The sequence below is a fragment of the Perca flavescens genome, chromosome 8 (genome assembly GCF_004354835.1).
Source record: "Perca flavescens isolate YP-PL-M2 chromosome 8, PFLA_1.0, whole genome shotgun sequence".
In the NCBI taxonomy this organism is placed as follows: domain Eukaryota; kingdom Metazoa; phylum Chordata; class Actinopteri; order Perciformes; family Percidae; genus Perca; species Perca flavescens.
The window spans coordinates 95,543-117,523 of NC_041338.1; the positions used below are offsets into that span (position 1 = coordinate 95,543).

General features: G+C 41.8%; 1 protein-coding gene across 1 annotated transcript in view; it reads right to left on the reverse strand.

Moving 5' to 3' along the window:
* Positions 1-2,143: 2,143 nt before the first annotated feature.
* zfpm1 (zinc finger protein, FOG family member 1) overlaps positions 2,144-21,981 on the reverse strand; it is a 122,616-nt gene continuing 102,778 nt past the window's right edge. The window contains exons 5-9 of the mRNA XM_028585608.1: positions 12,332-12,434; positions 10,679-10,921; positions 9,469-9,702; positions 7,734-7,976; positions 2,144-7,582 (exon numbers count right to left, since the gene is read on the reverse strand). Coding sequence (XP_028441409.1) covers positions 4,959-7,582; positions 7,734-7,976; positions 9,469-9,702; positions 10,679-10,921; positions 12,332-12,434 — 3,447 coding nt within the window. The 3' untranslated portion in view covers positions 2,144-4,958. The remainder of the gene's footprint in view (positions 7,583-7,733; positions 7,977-9,468; positions 9,703-10,678; positions 10,922-12,331; positions 12,435-21,981) is intronic.

Below are 21,981 nucleotides of genomic sequence, written 5' to 3' on the forward strand. Positions count from 1 at the left end.
CCGGCAGCTGATTGGACGAACGCGTCACATGGGTTTGTTTTCTCCGGAAATCCAAAGCCAGACTGTCATGGCGGCCGTTCAGAATACGATCTCATATTGTACTAAAATAGTTCACTGAAACATGTTTCTGAAAACATTTTAAGCGAGAAATAGGCCGTGCAGTTGCTGAATCTGTCTTCATTTCAGATCAACAAAGGTCAGTTAAACAGATTTTCGTCGGATTTTGAGAGACTCTAGTCACCTCATCCTGCTCGCCATTTCCGGGTGAGTCCCGACTGCCCTGCCGGCGACTGAACTCTCAGCTCGTTGGAGATGAACTGCTCCTCGCCTGTAAAGTAGACGAGAGCAGGCGACAGCAGCCGGGGACGGCAACAAAAATCTGCTCTCAAGTCAGACAGTTTCTAGCCGTTTCAGCAGCCTTCAGCAGGACTAAATAAGCCAAATTGTTGCTGCTGTTGTTCTGAAAGATATTAAACATTCTGAACTCAGCAGAACCTTTCCTTGTTTGTTTTTTTCTTCACATTAGCAAAGTTAAGTGATTTAGCATTTAAATATCCATTATTATAAGCTTCAGTCTCAATTTAAAAAAAGCGATTAATCGCAATTAATTACAGCAAATTGTGCAATTAATTAGTTAATTTTTTTTAATCGATTGACAGCCCTAGTTTTTTCCCATTTTTCCGTTTCGTGATTGGTGATCAAGGGCTCCTTTCAAGGCTGGAATATTCATTGATTGATTAACATGGACCTTATTAGGACAAATATGGGACGACCTTGGGAGGAGCGTGAGGCTGGTGCAGGACCGCATAAGGTAACGCACGTCCGTATTTATAAGGAGAAGAGTGCGTACCGGTGTACGCCACCATAGATATACACTATGGTGCGCCGCAGTGTGTTATAAATCAGAATATTGTTTTTGCGTACGAAAATTCTGACTTTTTTGCGCACAAAATCTTTCAGAATAGAATCTACGCACAGTTTTATAAATGAGGCCCCTGGTCTTTGACTTTACAAACGTGCACTTGACTACAGCCCTGAGTGTCGGCACAAAATGCCTTTTTAGTGAGTTTCCTTTTAGCGAAATGCTCGGAGTGAATTTAAGCTGGGTTTTTATTTTGAAGCGTAGACACGGAAGAGCCAGTGTTATGGCAGCGTTTTTTTTTTCTCAACCTTTATTGTGCAGTTGTTTAGTTTTATTTACAGTTTATTAATATCCCAATATCCAATGCTGTCCAAACTGCTCAAAATTCCAAAACCCCAAGTTCATTTGGGCACCCAGGAAGCCAAGTGAGAAGTAGATCGGATGAATGGTTCTTGAGATATTTGAAAGACACACACACACACCCACAGGCGTAATTTGCAGGGATCAAAAATGGCCAGTGCAACCCCCTAACTAATAATTATTATTTCCTTTACATAATTAAATACATTTGCACCATAAATTGATGCAGAAAAAGCACAAACTGTTGCAGAAAAAATCACCAGAATGCAGGAAATGAAGTGTTTGATATGCTAAAAATTTCAATTTTGGTCAAAAGTGGTAATCTCAACCCCCCAACATTGAACCCAACGTTACGCTCTTGCACACGCACACACATCACAAACAGAGGGTCCAAGATTTAGATTATGGCATCTTGTGTCAAGTGTTTCATTGATGCTAATGTGACACTTGTAACATGTTGAATGTGAGCTGAAACGGCTACAGAACACAGAGTAGTACACAATAACTAAATACAAGGAGACATCACATGATTGAAGGATATATACATTTGGAAATATGCATCAATTAATTTGGTCTCCGTGCAAACTAAAGGTACCAGTGTTTATTTCACTGCACTTTACCATTATTGGGGCAGCCTTGGATCTCTGACCACACTTTTCTTCTTACAGGTACTAGTGCCCATGCACTTTACTTTTAAAAGGAAAGCTGATGATTCACTCAGCCTTCATTTAAGAGTATGAAACAGAAACAGCACACTGGAAACTTTCTTATGAAAGGAAGTGATTTTTAAGTGAGTACACCGGGAATCAAGCACCTACAAAAGTCAAGGATTTCCACTGATGGAACATGACAAGAGATGTGCATAGGCGTTCACATCAAAAAAGACTGAAGCCACTAGAAATAAAGTACAGTCACATTCTCATCAGTGTCTCTCAGAACTTTTTTATTTCCCATGCATAGTTTGGACAAGAGTGTAATGGAACTGAAATGAAATGAAAAATATGGAAATATAAGTTTTGACATTCATTGTGATTTTCTCCATTATGGACATGAGAGGAATCATTGAGAAAACCTGTTAACTAGAAAAAAGGTTTTATGTGAGGGTTAAAATCGTTCAGAAAGACCTTCAAGGTGACGGACATTGGACGGGGAAAAGTTCTGTATAACATAAATAGATTACAAAAAAAATCCCTAAAACTAAAACATTCAGCACATTTTATACAACACAGTGCAGTTAAAGTAAGTTCAAAGGATGATTTTCCAGCACTCTGTTACTCATTTGTGACTAGTTGACATGACTGTGACGTTCTTCTGCTTTTTCTTTCTCCTTTTGAACTGAGAGATACGACTGTAAACACTTAGAAAGATGTGTCTGGTACAGTGCTGCTCCAAACCACAACAGAGCATAAAACTCAACCAGGAATTTTGAATTACGTGACAGATGGGATGAACAATCAATGAATGAGGAGCTCACATTGCCACAGTCACGATAACACTTTCATACGCTGATATGTCAGTGTTATGTTTACAGCTTGTTCTGTTGTCCCCCCCCCAAAAAAAAACAAAATTTATTACAACCACTGCTGAGAGTGATGACTTTGATTAGGTGTGTGTGTGTGTGTTACATTTTGACTGACATTAGCATTTTTGCAAAAATGTCTAATAGCTGGTTTAGGTGTTGCCCTGCTAACCAAAGAAATCAGTATGGGAGGACTGGCCTCAGAACTTTCAATGAAATTGCGATGACCTAATACTAATTCCCAACTCTGTAGTTTTAACATATCATAAAGGTCCAAAGGCTGTTTTAGAGGGTCTTGTACATTGACAAAAGTAAAATAGAGAGGGAAATTTCTTAGAATTTGGGGAAGGAAAACGACTACATTTGTAACAAATTCAGCATCTGGATGCAATATTGGCTATTGGCAGCTTCAATTAAAATTAAGTCTTGGCCCTAAAAAACTGAAGATGATCCTTACTGTACATTGGTAAGTTTGCATCAATATTAATAATAATGAATAATTGAAAAAAGAAAGCATTTCACAGTTCTAACTAACACTGTATTGCAACTGCAACAGCAGCATGGGAATATAGCGTAAACTGTCTGTGTATGTGTGCATGAGTGAGAAAGCAATAAAGTGAGAGTGGAAAGGGTCTCTCTCTTACACACACCATGGGCCACAATAAGTGGTTATTACATACGTGCTTACTATATCTACTGTGTGAGGTGTTGTACTAAGATGCGACTCTTCCCTGTTATGCCTTCATTGCCGGACAGAAACACAATAATTTAAAAGGAAAATAACATCTTTTAAGATGTGTATTAGACACAGAAGCATTTTTTTGTGTTTTGTGTATCCCTTAGTATACGTATGAAATGGCAGTGCGCAACAAATAATGTAAAGCGGAGTGTCCGTGATGGTCATACTTAGCATGGTATGGAGGCTGGTAACGCAAGATTTGGATTTTGTAACCGTAAAATGTGGAGGTTACAATGTTCTCACCAAAGTATAAACACAACAGTATCAGAAGTGCTCCCTTTAACGTTCTCATGTGAAAAGCTGTAAGTGAAGAAGCTGTTCTAAACTAATTGTGTTGCTCATCAGCAAGGTACAAGAGGGGATCAAAATAAACAGCGCTGGTTTTCAGACCTCACCATCAATTAAAGACTACATAAACAGAAAACCAAATAGTGACACAATGTATCACAAAATGTAATGAAGTTCCGTGTGATTCCAGTGGTTACTGTGATAAGATATTATATATCTACACTTAGAAAATACACTTCAACACACCCAGTTCCTTCCAACAGTATGAAAAATATACAAATAAAAAATACAAGTACTCTCAGACACCAGGTAGGTAGTTTTCTGTTGACATGAAATCAGTGAGGACTAAAAGATAAATATTTCACATTTTTTTCTCCCTTGCATTTTAAAGAGAAAATAAAAATTTGTGTGTATGAAAGAAAAGAAGAAAAAAAACTGTCCATTTTGAAATATTATCCTTCAGTAATTAGTAACATTGTTATACCACATATTTGTTTTTCAGGTAAAAACGCTTTAGCTTCTCTAGTAAGCAAAAAAGAGCCAGTGTTGAAACCAAAAGCATTATAGAATTCTTTTTTTCAGACATCATACACTATGCACAGATAATAAAAACATTAACAATGATCAAGTCTTTTCCACACAAGAGAAATGATTCCTCTGTTTAGGTCTGGAACATTAAGAGCTCAGGAGAAGACTGGAGATTCATCATAATCAGCATCATCATCATCCTGTATTATCAGCAGTCAGAAATGCCTTCAACAGTCAGAATCTAGGTACTGACATTTCAACAATGAGACAGAAAAGAGGCTGTTGACATAAATGTTTTCATCGCCCTCATAATGCAACATACTGTGAGGCCTGGGAGTGGTAGATGTTGAATTGGGGACTGGGGTACGAAGACAGAGAGTGATCTAGGGGACAAGGGCACACCAGTGTGTGCAGGTAGCATCTGCCTCAGCTCTTAGTGTACTACAAACTTTGACCCATCAGAGGAGAAATATCAGTTAATGTATGTTAGTAACACCACCTGCCAATTCTGCTCTGGAGCAGTTGGGCATCAGGCCCTGCCAGGTGAGTAACAGTCATTCATTGTCATTCATGGTCATACCAGCTGAGCGCCATTTTGGCGAAGGAAAGCCTCCACTCAGAAAGATAAAGAAAGGGGAAGATGAAGAAGTGAAAGGCTCAGCTCACTTGACATGTTCAGCACTGTGGGAGGAGCAGTAGTATTTCTTATGAGCTATGAACGTGGAAAGGCTGCTGAACTTGATGTTGCAGAGTCGACAGAAGCGGGAGTTACCGTTCAGGACAGGGGAGATTACTGTGGTTTTAGGGCTGGGGCTGGGGGCAGGTTGGGGTGTAGAGGCTATGGTCGGGACAGCCTTGTCTGGAAGATGGGATGACCCCACCGTCTCCTTCAGGACCTCAGGCACAGGTGATAAAGTTAGAGAGGGAGCCCTTGGGGGAGACAGCGGCAGAGGTGAACAGGCTGAAGGTGATCCAACCCCACCGGAAGGGCTGCCGTTTACCGGTGGGGAGACAGGAGAAGTTGTAGCGCTCCTTGCCTGTCCGTTGATGCGGTCTCTGTGAACACGAGAGACCAGTCTGGGCTGGCTGGTCAGGGTGGTGGAGGTGGTTGCTGCAGGTCCATCCCTGGGACTAAGGCTGGGGCTGCGACTGACTGCAATGCTTGGCTGGGGTGGCTGAATGGTTACAACCAGACCGTGGGTAGTCTTGAAGTGCTCCATCAGGTCACAGGTGATGAGCCTGTTAGGGCAGTATGGGCAGACCACCTGAGAGGAACCAGCGCCTACGCCTTTGGCTCCAGCTCCTGGAGTGGCTGCAAGTGTGGGGTTTGTATTGGGACAAGATGTGGCATCGGAGGCTGGTAAGGCAGAGGGGTGAGGACTGGATGATGTGCCTTGAGCCTGAGCAACCCACTCAGCGGGTAGAGCTTTAGCCTCCATAGGGTGCAAAAGTTCTGGGCGCTCCTGCTGAGGCTTGCTTTTGGGAGAGGTGGAGGCCGATCTCTTGAGCCTGTGAAGCTGTTCCAAGGTGTGGGGCTGGAGGGTGGTGGCAGGGCAATAGTAGGTTTTATGAGCCAGGTAGTTCTCAATGCTGTTGAAGCTGATACTGCAGGCGGTGCACTTGTGATAGTCCGTAAGAGGCAGGGCAGGGAGAATACTGCTACTGCTACCGCTGTGCCGTGAAACCTCTTTCAGACGGGGCCTCTTGCTGAGGTCAATCGGGCCATCTCCTTCAGAGCTGGAGCTGCCAGCCCCGCTGGGAGAAACTTCTTGCTTCACTGCCAAGCCCAGAACGGAAGGGGATGGCGCAGAGGCAGCAGCAGTGGCTGCAGCAGCAGCAGCGGCATTGGCTAAGGCTTCAGTTCTAGCCATGTGAATCTCGTACATCTTCTTCCTCTTGCGTGTGCGGATGGGCTGGGGAAGGAAGGCTGCTGTGGTGGTTGCCTTGGTCATATGTACGGCTCGGTGGTTGGATGGGTCATGGCGTGACGCACAGTAAAAGCGTTTGTGAACAGTGTAGTTTTCATGACGACTGAAGCGAATGTTGCAGGCCACGCAGAAGGTTCTATTGGGATCGTCTTCTTGGTCCTCTGCAGAACCACTAGCAGGACTTTGGTTGCCTTCACTTGCTCTTCCTCCTCCAGCTCCTCCTCCCACACTTCCACCTCCACCTTCCCCTTCAGAAGAGGAGGATATTCCCTCTCTCACCACCGGGTTTTCTGTCTTCACCTCCACCATCCTCCTGGATTCTGTTACTCCACTTCCTGCAGGGGGGTCAGAGTCAGTAGGAGAAGCAGAGGCTGCTCTACTTGCTGCTCCACCCGGAGGAGATGCGGACGAGCCATGTACCCCACTGGAAGGCATCGTGGCTGGGGCTGCATCCCTTGTCGATCCAAGGCCTGAAGCTGAGGTTGCACCTTCTCCATGATGCCTACTGGAGCAGTACAGCCTCTTATGTGCATAGAAGTTGTTAATGTTGTTGAAGGTGATATCACATTCAAAGCAGGTGGCTCCTTTATGAGGGGGAGTGGCTGCGGCTGTAGGTGCAGTCGGTCCAGATGGGAAGAAGGCCGCTGGGTTGTTCTGAGGAACTGCCTGGCCCTGTTTCAGACGGCTGTGGACCATCTCTGACATTTTAGCCAGTATCTCCGAGGCCTGAGGCAAAATGGCTGCCTCAGGACTAAACATGTACTGAGGCAAGAACATTGCTCCTCCAGGAAGAACTGACCCTGTACCTCCCAAATGTGCAGGGCTAGAACCAGGGGTGGGACTAGTTGGTTCTGCCTTCACAGTTGCGGTGGCTGGACTCTTCGGAGAGGTTAATGTCTGGCAGGAGGATGTGGCAATTTGCTCCTCCTTTGTCTTCCTTTTTGCTTCTTGATTTCCCTCCTCTCCACCAAGCTCCTCTTCCTCCCCATCCTCCTTAAACTCCATTTGCTCCTCTTCTGTCTCTGAGTCTGAATGAGGCTCTTCTTTGATCTTTAGGTCAGTGGTTGGGGCATCAGGAGGACTGCAGTCTCGAGGCGTGGCTGAGCCGCCGTTTGCACCAGGGCTGGATGAGTCTGGCAAAGGGACACAGGCTAGGGGCTCCCTTTCCTGGGGAGACAGCTGGAGCTGGGGGTGGTCAACTGATGATGGTGTACTTTGGCGAGGGGTGGGACTCCTTTCGGCTGGGACCCTAACCTCTAGGTGAGTTCGCACATGCTGCTGAAGCTGGGCAGGGGAGTCAGAGTTGTGACCACACACTTGACACTTCAGCACCACACCCGAGTCTCCTGGACTGAGACCTGAAGAAGAGAGTCACAATGAGTGAACTATAACAGTACCTTACATTTGAATGGTTTGAGAATGGCAAAATTCAAGTTTGGTCAAGATTTAAGTTGATCCACAAAATTGATCATCTTGAAAATCAGCTGTCATAATGATGATATGTGTTACCAGTGGAAAGGGGCAGCTTTGGAAGTCCTGGCCCAGGGGAGTAGACCTCACTGTGAGATCCAGGCTGGCAAACCATGTGGCTGGTGACCAGATGGCTGTAGAGGATGTCCCTTGTGGTGGAGACAAAGCCACAGCCATGACACACCCCGTTCAGTGTGTCCGTGTGGACCTTAAGGTGGCGCTCACAGTTTGCTTTTGTGGTAAAGGCTGACAGACAGATGAGACAGACAAATGGACGCTCACCTGTGGAAGGACCGAGAGGGACAATAAGTTAGAGGGACAAACAGTGAGCTCATCTACCACACAGTCAAATGAACTGGTTGATGAAGGCACACTAGTCAAGTAACAAGGTAGATCTCAATGTTCAGAGGTCTCATTTATAAACGTGGCATACGCACAAAACGACGCTGAAAATGTGTGTACGGCACTTCCCACGCAAAGGTTGTGATTTATAAAATAACTTAACGGGAGAATATGCGGTACTCCACGCAAACTCTGACCCATGCGTACGCACATTTTGGAGAAAATGGGAATGGACGACGCAGATAGTTAGGTGGTGAACTGAAGTCAGACTGCAGAAAGTAAATGTGGGAATAACGATTACTCGTAATATTTTCAAGGATTGATGCCTCACTCACATTTTTCACTCCATATCGTCCACATTATCATGAAGATTAAATCCAGCAGTGTTATTTGCGCTTTTACTGAGTGATACTTGTTCCATAAACACCTTGTAAATTCCACCTCAAATAAAATGTTAAATACAATTTTTTTTCTTAATATCTAATCGCCGCTGTCTCACCGTCACATTGTCCGCTACGGAGCGCAGGAGGAGGAGGTGGCCCGACTGCATGGAATACAGGATAGCATTTAAATACCCTAGCATTAGATAACTGCAGAATACAGTGTAGCCTAAATAACTAAATATCTGTCTTTAATACTGTGCATATATCATCAAATGTCAAAGTCTGGAAATACAGCCGTTAAGCTCTGGTGCAATCGTTACCCTTAATGTCCTCGTTATCGGTCCGAACTTTAATACTGTTCATAACAAAACCTGGGGGGGAGAATACAACTATTTGATGCTGTGATTTTAGCAAGGTGTTAATCACAAATTGTTTTAAACATATAAATACTGCGGTGACCCCTGTGCGTAATGCTGCATGATGGCCCTGCTGGCCCTGCAGGAGGACTGGAATGGAAGAATCAGGAGAGAAAGAGACTTCAGGGACCATGACGATGACTGGCTCATATGCAGATTTAGATTCCCTAAAGCTGAGCTCTTGGATCTATGTACTGAATTGGGTCCAGTAGAGAGGGCAACGCGCCAGGACCGTGCCATCCCGGTCAAAATACAGGTCCTCGCCACTCTGGGGGCAACCGGCTGTTTCCAGAGGGAAATGGCAGACAGCTAAGTGTTTTTTTAATAAATATTATATATAATCTTCAACTTTATCACTAAGGCTTGTTTGGATACAATATATAGTTCTGTTAAATCTTATCCTATAGGTCTGGTATATTCAAGCTTATAAATCACACTCTGTGATTTATAAAGGAACATTGCTTACAGATGTGCGTACGCATGGTTTTATAAATCAGAGTTTTTTTTGGTGTATGCCATTTTCGGCTTTTTGGCATACGTACAGATTTAGTAAGGATCCTACACACAGTTTTATAATGAGACCCCTGATCCTTTGTCTGTTTGGCATACATATACAGTAAGTCTTGCTCTCACCACTGTGTGTGCGCATGTGGATCTCTAGTGAGCTGGCACTGGGGCAGCTCTTGTTGCACTGTGGAAAGGGGCAGATGCGTTCATTGGGATAAGACTCCTTGGGTTTGTCTTGTGGCGGGGACGAGGCTGCGGCTGGCTGCTTCTGACGGCTAGCGCAGTAGTACATAAGGTGGGCCTGCAGGTTCCTCTCACTGCGGTACCAGATTCCACAGTCCTTGCATGGGAAAATGTCCTCTGATAGACAGCAGAACATACATTTAGAGTTAGTTGACTGAACAGAAACACAAATTCGTATATGGTTTGACCAACTTGATGAAAAGCACCACTGATCAAATAGAGACATGTTTTGGTAAGGTAAGGTGCGGATGTTCAACTTCAAGAATCTTAAGTAAAAATATTGTTCTAATTTTAATCTACCGGTACTAGTCTTTACCTATACCCTTATTAAGATGTTAATATACATAAAGTATGTGCGTATATCACATTTCAGAAGTCAATCTATAGCTCTAATAGAAAAATAGAAACACATGCACACACACTCTATTGCTATGAGTATCCAAGGCAACAGGACTCATCATCTGGGTTATTTTTAATAACATTACAATTATTTGCTGCAGTGTTAACAGATCTAGGAATGTGTAATGATCTAGGATGATTACCAATGGCCACGTCATGTGTGTGTTTAGGCATCAGCTACAGACATCAGCATAGCACATGGCCCAGGGGAAACTTTGAGTGGCTCTGACAGGAGAGCAAAAGAACTGCAGTGCCATCTTGTGGCCAAAGAGATCATTGCTACTGACAAATGCTAAATAACAGTAGATCATATGGCTGCAGCTTATACTGCAGTAATCAGAATAACAATGCTTGAAAAGTATAAACGATTAGAAGGGGATACTGTTTTTGATGTAATACTTTAGGGGCCATATCCCATATGTCTTGTACATTTTAAATACATATGCCTAAGGAATTATCTTCTTTGCATTTATATTATATTACTTGTGTTTCTAGTATCTTTTCATACCACAAGATACCAATCCATCTGTAATAACTTAGTTATAACTTAGTCACCCAAATAAAAACAAATAAAACAATTCCGGGTCTGTGTGTAATGTGTGTCTGTATGTCTTTTTATTCTTCTATCCTCTATTATATAAACAAAAAAGCAGCTATACTGCTAACATTTTCATGCCTTAAATACAACACTCACTATTGACAACGGCAGTAGCCAAGATGGCGGCCATGCCAGCTTGCTGTGGGAGGAGCTGGATTTCTGAGCGCAGCGCCTGCGGGTACAGTGACTCCTCCTTCACCCCAGCTTGTTTCTGGGTGACAAGGCTGAGTGGAGGAGAGAGATGGGGGGAGGAGGAGGATCCTGGAGGAGGCAACAGGGAAGCCAGGAGCCTTTCACCTGCTCCAAGTTCTCTGGTCACCTTACAGAATAACTCCTCACCTGAAAACACACAAGCTTGGCTCACATTTGTAAACTGACAAGGCACATTGCTAGTTTGGTAAGATATGGCAACAGTTCACTTTTTCAGTGTTTTTCAGTTCACTGACATATTAGATGAATTATAAATAATATTTGGTTAAGATTTAGAAATGGATCAATTAGTTCTGATTTGGGGCTTTTCAAGTAGACGTATACCTACTACAAGTGGCAAAAGGTTATATAACATGCTTACTTTTGCTGTGAGAAAAACTATATTGTTCCAGTGGATTAATGATAAGGGCCCTTCTGTTAAGGGTTGGTTTAAGGTTATATTAGAATTGATTCCTCTGGAATATTTCACAAATATTATACATCACAAAGTGGACCAGTTTTACAAAGTCTGGCAGCCCTATTTGAACTATCTAGGACCTGACAATTCTTTGATTATTATGCAAGGAATCTCCTGAACCTAGGCTCTTGTGACCTGTGATGTAACTTCCTGTAATGTGGACTGTTTCCTGTGACCTCCAATGTATCTCTGTTGACATGAGCTGTATTTTGTTTTTGTTTAGTTTTTGCTTGTTAGAATTGTCTATATCTTTGTTTGGTGTCATTATTACTGTTCTTGTGTAAAATAAGAAAAAGCAATACATTTATTATAAAAAAAAACAATTCTTGCCAGAATGTCTGCGCTGAATTCAAAAGATGGTAACTGGTTAGTAATGAGGGTAGTACTAGCAGGACAACTGGTAACATTTTACTTTAACCCCCATATTTTGCATTAATAATCATACCTACTACAATGTATTTGTAAGCAGATATAAGGACATTTAGGTGTTCATTAATGTAAAAGAAAATTTGTTAACTTCTAATATGAAGATATGTTATGTAATTACAACCGTGTTTTAATATATCATGCATAATCACCAGCCTCCACTTCTGGGTGCCCACAGGAGGAGTTATAGTTGTTGATAAATACATAAATAAAGACTTATTTCTGCATACAAATACATTGTAGTGTGCTATAAACCATTTAGTTAAATGTATACTGTATGTACTGCTTATAAATGCTACATATGGGGAGCTAAAGTAAACTGTTAACAGCTTTTTCTGGGTTTTTTTACCTTTTGTCTGCTCTCTGCTGTGTTCATTCAGATAGTGTCTTCTTTAAGAGCAGATTCAATAAAAAGGGGAGCTCATATACTGTATATCTGACAGCTTGAATTTGTTGATGAAAACCATGTGTAGCAATATATAATAATATTGAGGAGGTGATGCATCGTGATATTGAATCAATTTGAATTGTTGACAGGACAATCAAATTGAATCGTGAGACCAGTGAAGATTCACACCCCTAGAATATACTGTACATCACAAAGAGCCAATGCTGGTGGACATGATGCTTGAGGCGTTCTCCGTTGTCAAACTCACCTTGGCTGTAGATGTTACAGTTGGCAGCTGAGACGTCAGAGGTCAGAGGCAGCAGACCAATCCAACAGTCCAGATCTTCACACACCAGCGTCAACCTAGAGCTCTGCACACAAACACAGAAAGCAGATGAGGAATGAACAGAACCTTTTCTTTGGTCAGACTTATCACAATCCCTGCTGACTTATACAATATATAATGAAGCAAAGGCTGTACCCTCTTACAAATGTGTAAAATAAACTGCATAGTGAGATTTAAAGGTCTACTGCTCAATTTAAGAATAATCATTTTCACTTTTTTTGTCAACAAATGTTGTGACTATTAGTGTTGAAACAATTAGCTGATTAATTAATTAGTCAATTAAAAATGGATTGGTTCCAGCTTCGCTTTGGTACCATTGCATACATCTTTGAGTTTTGGACTGTTGGTCTGACAAAAACTATTTAAAGATGTCACATTAAACTCTGGGAAACTGTGATGGTATTTTTTCACTATTTCTTGATATGAACTAAAATCCACCCATACCTAAATTTAAACAAATGAGCTATTAACAAATGATATTGTGTCTTGCATTGTATCTGAATTTTGAAACATTCTCTTTGAAAATGACCACAGTGGCAAAAAGACAAGAGTCTAACCTGATAATACTTACTGTACATTACAGGTTCCTATTCATGGAACTTTGCATAGTACTAGCAATACAGTACATTCAGTGTAGTACTACCATCTGCCAAGTTGAACAGTATACAATGTCAATTGGTTTTCCTCTCATGCCTCCCTTAACATCATTTCAAAAGGGAACAAGTCAAAAGAAATGAGAGAGAGACTCTTAAAATAAATGCCATTGTCACTTTGAAGTGTCCATTCTCTTCCTTAACTGGGCTTCTGTATAGTATGCAGACCATGAGATAATCACAAAAATCCAAGCATTAATTGCTGTCAATTGGGAATACAGAGTTACTCGGTATTGTCCAGTGTGTGGCCAGTGGTAAACACCCGTTTATAAAAAAAACCCGCCAGCGGGCAGAGGATGATTACAACCCAAGAAGGAAATGAGGAAATGAGGGGAGCACGGGCTGAACAAAGCCACATAGAAAATAAAAGGAGAAGAGAAAGAAAAGGAATAAAAGAGGAAGAGAGACCCCAGGAGAGAGTGAGAGAAGAAAAGGAAGAGAAAGATCTGATGAGGTCGACAGGCTGCTATTCAGATGGCTGCCATAATTAGATCTAGAGTGAATACACTGGACAAAGAGTGGAGGGTCAACATCCAGTTTCTGTATGTGTGGAGGTATGAGAGAGAGAGACAGGGAGGGAGGGATAACATGTAAAACACACAGACACACAGATATACACACACCTGTGTGTCCTGAGTACAATCTTGTCTTTGTTCATATGAGGCTCCAGGAGCATTCCCTCTGACAATCACTCCCAGGACGCAGGCTTATCCCATGCCTCCATGACACACGCACACGCACTGATACGCTTTTTCAGTACCACACTGTGCCACAATCACTCCATATGATTTTACTGCAAAATTGGGTAAAATTTATTTTTAACAGCTTTTAACAAATGACTATCAAAGTGGTACATGCACAGGTACTGTATGTTTGTGCTTCTGGTGTTCCAACATCTAACTGCCGAGATAAAGGTGAATAAGGAGCCCTTCTCTATTCATGTATGGCATGGCTCAGCTATTATGTTGTCTTTCCATTCCTATCTTATAAACAATAGAACTAATTCAACAATTTAAAAGGGAATAAAACACTTAAAATGTATGATGTCTGTGCAATGGCTGGGTTTCTATCAAACCCACGGTGTGAGGGGCAGATGCAGTACTGCTCACTCTCCACCAGGAGGCAGCATTCCCTCAGCTCTGGACACTCACTCACTGAGCAGTTAAGTCTATAAGGGTCAAAGCTGACATGATGGTGTATCCTGCTTGTTAAGTGTTCCTTAAGTGTCACACTCCATAGTTAGCTTTAATACAAATACTTTTAAATACATTCAATATTCAAGAAATTACATGACCAATGGGAGCCTTTTTACAATATTTTAGAGCTAATCAGTACTTTGTCATCAAATTCAAATCCTGTGTTACTTCTTCTATTGTAGCAATTTAACAATGATTTCTACTCCTTTGTGTTGTGTCAATACTGCTATAGTTAAAGACTGGCTGATCAGTGTGAAAATGAACCTCCAAGTGAGTGACAAAGGGATCTATCACTGGCTTTCTGGGAGGAAACTACGCAGTGGATAGTATGATATGGTGGAAAGCCAGTGAGAGCACAGAACAGGAAGTGTATTTCATATAAACTGGCACATTTCATGCATTAGGCCAAAAAAGGATTGCACAGACTGATGAATATTCTCATTGCACATGTATCTGACGTCTATTCTTTCCATCTATAATAAACTGCCAAAAACCTGGTTCCCCTCCCAGTCAATTCTTACCTAAATGCCCTTCATTAGAGTACTACAATGCACTCACAGTGTACATACAATCCTCTTTACTAATTTTATTAATATAAAATGTTTTGAAATATGAATCTGTATCTGCATTAGATACAGGTGCAGAAGTCTAAGTATGTGCAGTGGCTTGTGACTGCAGTAGTTCATTAGAACATACAGTGCCGGTTTTGATTTTTGAATGATCGTATCAGTGGTTCAGGGCAGCCATTGGTTTTGAAAATATATTAGTAGGCTCTGCATTATACATTTTTTAATTATGAATTGAATGGCACCCAATGGCACCCTACAACGGCAGAAAAAAACTTACAATCAAAGCACACAAAAAAAGATTACCTGTGATTTAAGGGGTTTGTGATTTGTAATAGATGGGATGAAACAGTGGTTACCAATGTGACGTGGTGGGAAGTAACTACATTTACTCAAGTACTGTACTTAAGTATACTTATCAGGTACTGATATGTATTTTTATTTTCTATTCCACTACACTTTGGAAGCAAATATTGTACTTTTTATTCTTCTTAGTAATACAAAATATAACTCAACTGGGCACCTGGGTAGCTCATCTGTTAGAGTGGGCGCCCATATGCAGAGACCCAGTCCTCGACATAGCGGCTCAGGGTTCAAGTCCGACCTGCGGCCATTTGCTGAATGTCTTCCCCCTCTCTCTCTCTGCTTTCCTGTCTTCAGCTGTCCAGTCTATTAAAGGCTAAAATGCCCGCGAAAAAACTCCTTTACACCTTTACCAGCTGCAGCATTAAAGTGATGAACACATTTATGCATCAATAATTATAATCCAATGATTTCATTTACATACATGTAATTATGAAAAGGGCCATTCTGCATAGTGTATATGTTGATACCAATACTTAGCACTTAGGACTTTTACTTTTAACAGAGTATTACACTGTAGTATTGCTAATTTTAGTAAAAGATCTGAGTACTTCTTCCACCACCAAGAAGCAGAAGAACCAAGAAGAACCAACCCCCCAAAAAATGACTGCCACACACAAATGTATTCATTTTATTTAGCATTTTCTTAAATGTTCAAAAAGAGATTGAACACTGGACTGTTTTACCTCTTCAGGACTCTAAAAACATTCAAATGAAACAATTTTAAATAGGGACCATTGCTCGAAAGGTATGACGTTCACAAGTGGACACATCATGGCTATAAAAGGGTCAAAGCCAAAACGGTTAGGAATGAATAGGCTAAAACATGCTAAACCATCAGTATGGTTCTCAAACAGTCAAACTGCATTCATTAAAATAAGATAATAGTCTTTCAGATATTCTGCTAAATTACAAATAGAAAAACACATAGTTGAGGCCAAAAACTTCATATTGTGTAGATAAATGAAAATAAGACTGCACTGATCCATATGTTAAATTCCTAATCAGCACCCTGCCGTTGTTTGCCTATGACAGTGTTTCTCAACGGGGGTGTTCAGAAGATGATGGGGGGCGTTGGAAGCAATACTTTGGAAAGCGGGGCGTTAAGGTGCCCTTGGGGGTCGTTTGTTTGAAAGCTAGTTTAAACCAAAGATTCACAATAACAATACATGTTTACACTTAAACTACTAAAAAAATCAGAGGTCTGCAACATTAAAACCTGCCAGTTTACAGCACTGCGACTGGACGAGACGGGTATCACAACCCTTCTGTCAGCTTAGTTTGGCACAGCTCCGTGCTGCCTTCACGGAAACAGGACGTCAGAGCATCATCTTAAACTACGTGAAGCTGCGTTCAGATTTAAAAAAACAAAATCGCCACGACGTTCTGTTGTGTTCTTTAACCCCCCCAATGTAGCACAAGTAGACTTTATATTTCACAGTAATCGTTTTTCGTCAGATTGTTTATATAACACAACGTTTCCTACTGCACCTGAAGGCAGCTTCATTTCACGGTGAAAGAGAGAAAGAAAAGAGACCAGCGAGAGACATCGACTGTGCTTTGTTGTTTGGCAAACATTTAGCTGGTTCACAAACTCCCGGGCAGTTCAGGGCTTCTGTTTTCTGTTTTAAAACTTTTTTTCTGGAAGCGATAGAGGAAGTGATGTCACTGTTTAATGTACGGGACTCTCACGCCTCCACAAAACGCAGCGCGATGTGGGGTTGCGTTTCTCCAAACGTTTTTTTCTGCCATTTACTCGACAGGCGATAGCAAACCTAGACTCTTCTAACCTAGACTATGTTTTGATTATTTTTGATAACAATAGTAACAACAATAATAATAGGCCTATATTAGGGCATAACCATTAATATTTGGGGCAATTAGCCTACATAATATTTGATGGCGGGTGTTAGGGAACTGGATAATGGATAGGGGGGCGCTGGCACAAAAAAGGTTGAGAAGCACTGACCTATGGTAAAAACCTTTACTTCTTTACTGCATCTATGATCAGACGGATCATACTACACAGCCACTGTCCATCACACCCCCAACCGGCCCCGTCAGACACCGCCTACCAAGAGTCTGGGTCTGCCGAGGTTTCTTGCTAAAAGGGAGTTTCTCCTCGCCACTGTCGCAATAGCCACTGCTAATGCTTGCTCTTGGGGGAATTGTTGGAATTGTTGGGGCTTTGTAAATTATAGAGTGTGGTCTAGACCTACTCTATCTGTAAAGTGTCTTGAGATAACTCTTGTTATGATTTGATACTATAAATAAAATTGAACTGAATTAAATCTTGAAATACCTGCAGAAGATGGACGTTGTCTGTAGGACAGCTTGGGAAGACAGTGAGAAGAGAGAAGGGAAGGACAGAAGGAAGGAAGCCTCTCAGTCTGCTGTACGTTGAAGATTGAGGCAGAGCGTATTGGATTTCATGGGGAACTAGCGCTGATATGGAGATACTGCTTCTTTTGTTTTAATTTGTAACCCAATGCTGGAGCCGTCTGAGCTGTAAGTACTGCTAATTTGTTTCAGACTAATTCATCACGGCCACGGCTTTGGAATTCGCCATGATAGGGCAATGGGGAGAGCTCAGTAGCGCACAAGTGGAAAACACACACACACACACACACACACACACACACACACACACACACACACACACACACACACACACACACACACACACACACACACACACACACACACAGAAAGAGAAAATAAGAAACACACATAGACTTGTTCTTCAAAAAATATTAAGTAATTACTCACTGTGAGTGTGATACTCTTATATTTCCTTATTTGATAATTAATAACACTTTTATTAAAAGTCAATGTTGTCCACTCCCTTACGCAGTTTCCTCCCTGACCACAGCTACATTAACGTGATTGTATTATGGTACAGTCACTAGGACAAAAAAAACATAATACACAGTATCTTGGGGAAAGTTATTGATCTGTAGTTATGTAATATCATTGCAGATTTTTTCATATCTGACCAGAGAAATCCTTTCAGTGGCACGTGGCAGCTAAATGTTTTATAGAAGTACTATGATACTACTACGATCCTGAAAATAACTACTCGTTTAACTCATTTAACTTAAACTATTTTAAACTATTCTCATTTCACTCCAGAAACCTTTCTAATCCCATATAGGCTCTCGCATAGTCAAGCACTGTCAAGTAGAAAGAGACACTCCAGCCAAGTGTAGTTCAGGATCAGATGTGAAGACAGGAAGCCTGAAGGACTGCAGGAAAACTAGTCTTATTTCGGGGGCCCGTCTGTGGACTCATTGGGATTCAGGAAACACTACAGGAGCTACAGTAGAATGCAAATATATACACCTACATATACATGCTGGGTAAAATCACTTGGAAGTTTATTGGGCATTCAAACAGCATGTCCTCAGTATGACCACATATGGATTTAAAGGAGATATTGATCATTTGTTGCTGCTGGTTAAACTTTGGAAAAGCAAAAGCCGAGGTGTTCAATCATGGAACTAAATCGCAACATAACTACCACTTACAGTAAATAGATTATCTCTAACGTAACCCTGCAACAACAAAAAACATGCTACTATACACAATTTAAAGCCATGAATACGCACACGCACACACACACACACACACACACACACACACACACACACACACACACACACACACACACACACACACACACACACACACACACACACACACACACACACACACACACACACACACACAGCTTCAAATGAGATAATGAGAATCAGAGAGAGGCACGGGGCCAAATCCCACTTTGTGTGTGTGTGGGTGTAATTAACCAGGCCAGTAAAGGATGCAGATGCCAAAGATGTGGGTGTGAGTTAAGGAGAGTGGAGAGGCCACTGGATGGTATCAAAACCTTTTTCACTTCTCTTGGTCTGACGCTGATGACTTGACTCAAACAGTCAACAGTCACTTGAGGAACATGTCTGGACCCACTGTCAACCTGGGCTGCGCCAAAAGGTGTTTGGACTGTGTATTCAGTGTATTATGTCAAGGTAAGAAATAAAACAAACTCAACAAACTCAAGCACATTGTTTAATGCACAAGTTGTCATGTTCACTGCAGGGACTGGCCACACCCCCATCAATAATAATAAAAAAGATAATTTTTCCTTTGACAGCAGCTAGATAACACCTGCTATGTTCTCAGTGACTGGGCAACGTTTCATCCCACAGAGAGCAGTGCAGCACAAATGTAGCCTCTACAGTATCTAACAGTAAAGCTGGGTACAGTATTGAACCTTCATACTTGTTTGGTACCAAACTAAATGTGTCCTTAGCGCAGAGTATCAAAGTTATATAAAAGTTGACATAGAATGTCTAGTCAGATTTGATGCTTGCCTTATTATCTGATCAGATATGTCTAGCTTTAGAATGCAGTAAATTGAGTCATTTAGAGGAATGGATGGTTTTGGTAAAAGGAAAAAAAAGTGGTTAATTTTTGTATTCCCCGAACTTAGGCATCAGAAAGGTTGTTTTGGTATTATTATAGAAAGTCAGGTATCGTATTGCAACAGTATTGAAAATGTTCACACGAGACATGGAAATGTATTCATAGTATATGCGTTTCCTCTTTACAAAGAGTCTGAGAAGAAGATGAACGCTCCTGGGAGACTACAGGTGTCAGGACTGTATATAGTAAGTAGCGACAGTTTGGAGAGAATGAAAAGAAAAAAGGAAAAAAGAAAAGAAAGGAGGACCAGGATGATTGACCAGAAATGTCAGGTTCTCCGCAATGGAAAAAACCCAACATCATCAAAAAATAGATTTATAGATCCACATAGATGTAAGACCTTAAGATACCTTGTCACCCTCTTTTCCTCTTGTCTGACCCTAACTATCTACTCAGCCCTTCATCTATCAGTGGGATGTCAGGCCCCCCCGGCAGAACGACATCTTGGTTGAGAGCGCTGCCTTAAGCCTCATCAGCCCCGAGGAGAGTCTTTGAGCTGCAGTCTAAGCCCCTTGCCCGGACCCCGGTCCCCTCATGAATATTAACCAGCCCCGAGCCTGGCTTTAATCTGCCTGATCCCCGCACTGCTGCCGCAGAGACGATAGTGAATCTAATTATTTGGTCTGATATTAACCCCCCGCTCCCACACCCCCACCACACATCCACCATTCCCAGCCCCAATGCCCTGTCCTCACTATAGCTGCTGTAACATTCACATTTGTGTGTTGACACCAACTGAACTCCAGAGCCACCTTCTTTTGCCAAAGTCAGTTCACATAAAACATACACCATTCACACACACACACACACACACACACACACACACACACACACACACACACACACACACACACAATACAAACACACACACACACACACACACACACACACACACCTCTCCACCAACCCCCCTCCACCTCCAGCGCAACCTGCGACACCCTCTTCTTATCAGGCCCAAAAACGCCCTCCTCAACACCGATAAAACTTGAATGCAAATGATGCCAGGCTGATTTCATTTCTTCATTTTCTTCAGTATCAGAATGGCACCTCTCTCTCTCTCCCTCTCTCTCTCTAGGAAGCCAATCAGGGGTAAGGGATGATGATGATAAGGATGATGGCGGCGATGGGGACGGGAAGCGGAGAACTTTTCCTGAACTAACCCAAACGTCTCACCCCATCTCACATCACCTAATGGTATACATGCACTTCAATTAAAACGGGAGGAAATAGAGAAACCCCCCCCCCTCTCAGCACCACCACCACCACCACCCTACCCTGCAGATGAGCAGATTAAGCTTTCTCTGTACAGCTGTCAACGGCCACAGTTTTACTGCTACCACTGGGGAATAAGTATGTTTGTATATGCAAATCATTACTGGCACATTTATGTCTCAATGGTGTATACTGTTTCACATTGTCTAATATGGTTTACACTGCTCTGTAACCGTCTCAACAGGACAGTGTCATGGTCATTAAATGAAAAACATAGTCAATAGTCCATGTTAGTGCATGCTTACATATATGGCTACAGGAGGACGGTTGGACTGAAAACATGATTGGTCGATAGAGTATAGATATAGGATAGAATTTAACAATACTACACTCTTTATGGGGAGCTTTTCAAATGAAAGGGGAAGAATTCCCCCCAAAACTGATAACCGTGATATTAAAACATTCAGTGCCTCATGCTTTAAAAGCATTTAACAGGCTCATGTTCTTTTTCTTTGGTGCCATTGTTGGACTGGGAATCGGCTACACATGACCAATCCACAATAAATACGGTTTCTTCATGACTTCACCAGTCATGTTGGGCTGCCTTTTTGAAACTTTTTTTTTGACATGACTGACCTTGTTACCTTACAGTATATACAAATGAATGGAATGAGTTCCACATATACAGATTTCAATTTTTGGAAAAACAGAGCACTCGTACTGGATCAGTAATAAGTATCAGCAGATACCCAAAGTTTAGGTATATTAGGAGTTTTGATCCTGAGACCAAAACTATACTTTTCACCATACCTTTTCTTCATCCAAAAAATATTAAGATTAATCAATAATAGGAAATCCCTCCTCATCCCTGGTGCGACCTAATTACAACTGTCAGGGCCAATATAGGAATACCTGTAGCAGCTAATAGGGTTTGATACATCCATGTCACGCACTGTCAAACCCTTCCAAGAGGCGTCCTCTCCTAGAAAATTGCAGTAAGTAATATTTGTACAGCCAGTGAATAACAAAACCAAAGCCTGCAGATTTTACAGTTCATGACACATTCCAAAAAGGTGCATTTTTACTCCTGCAGCAAGCGT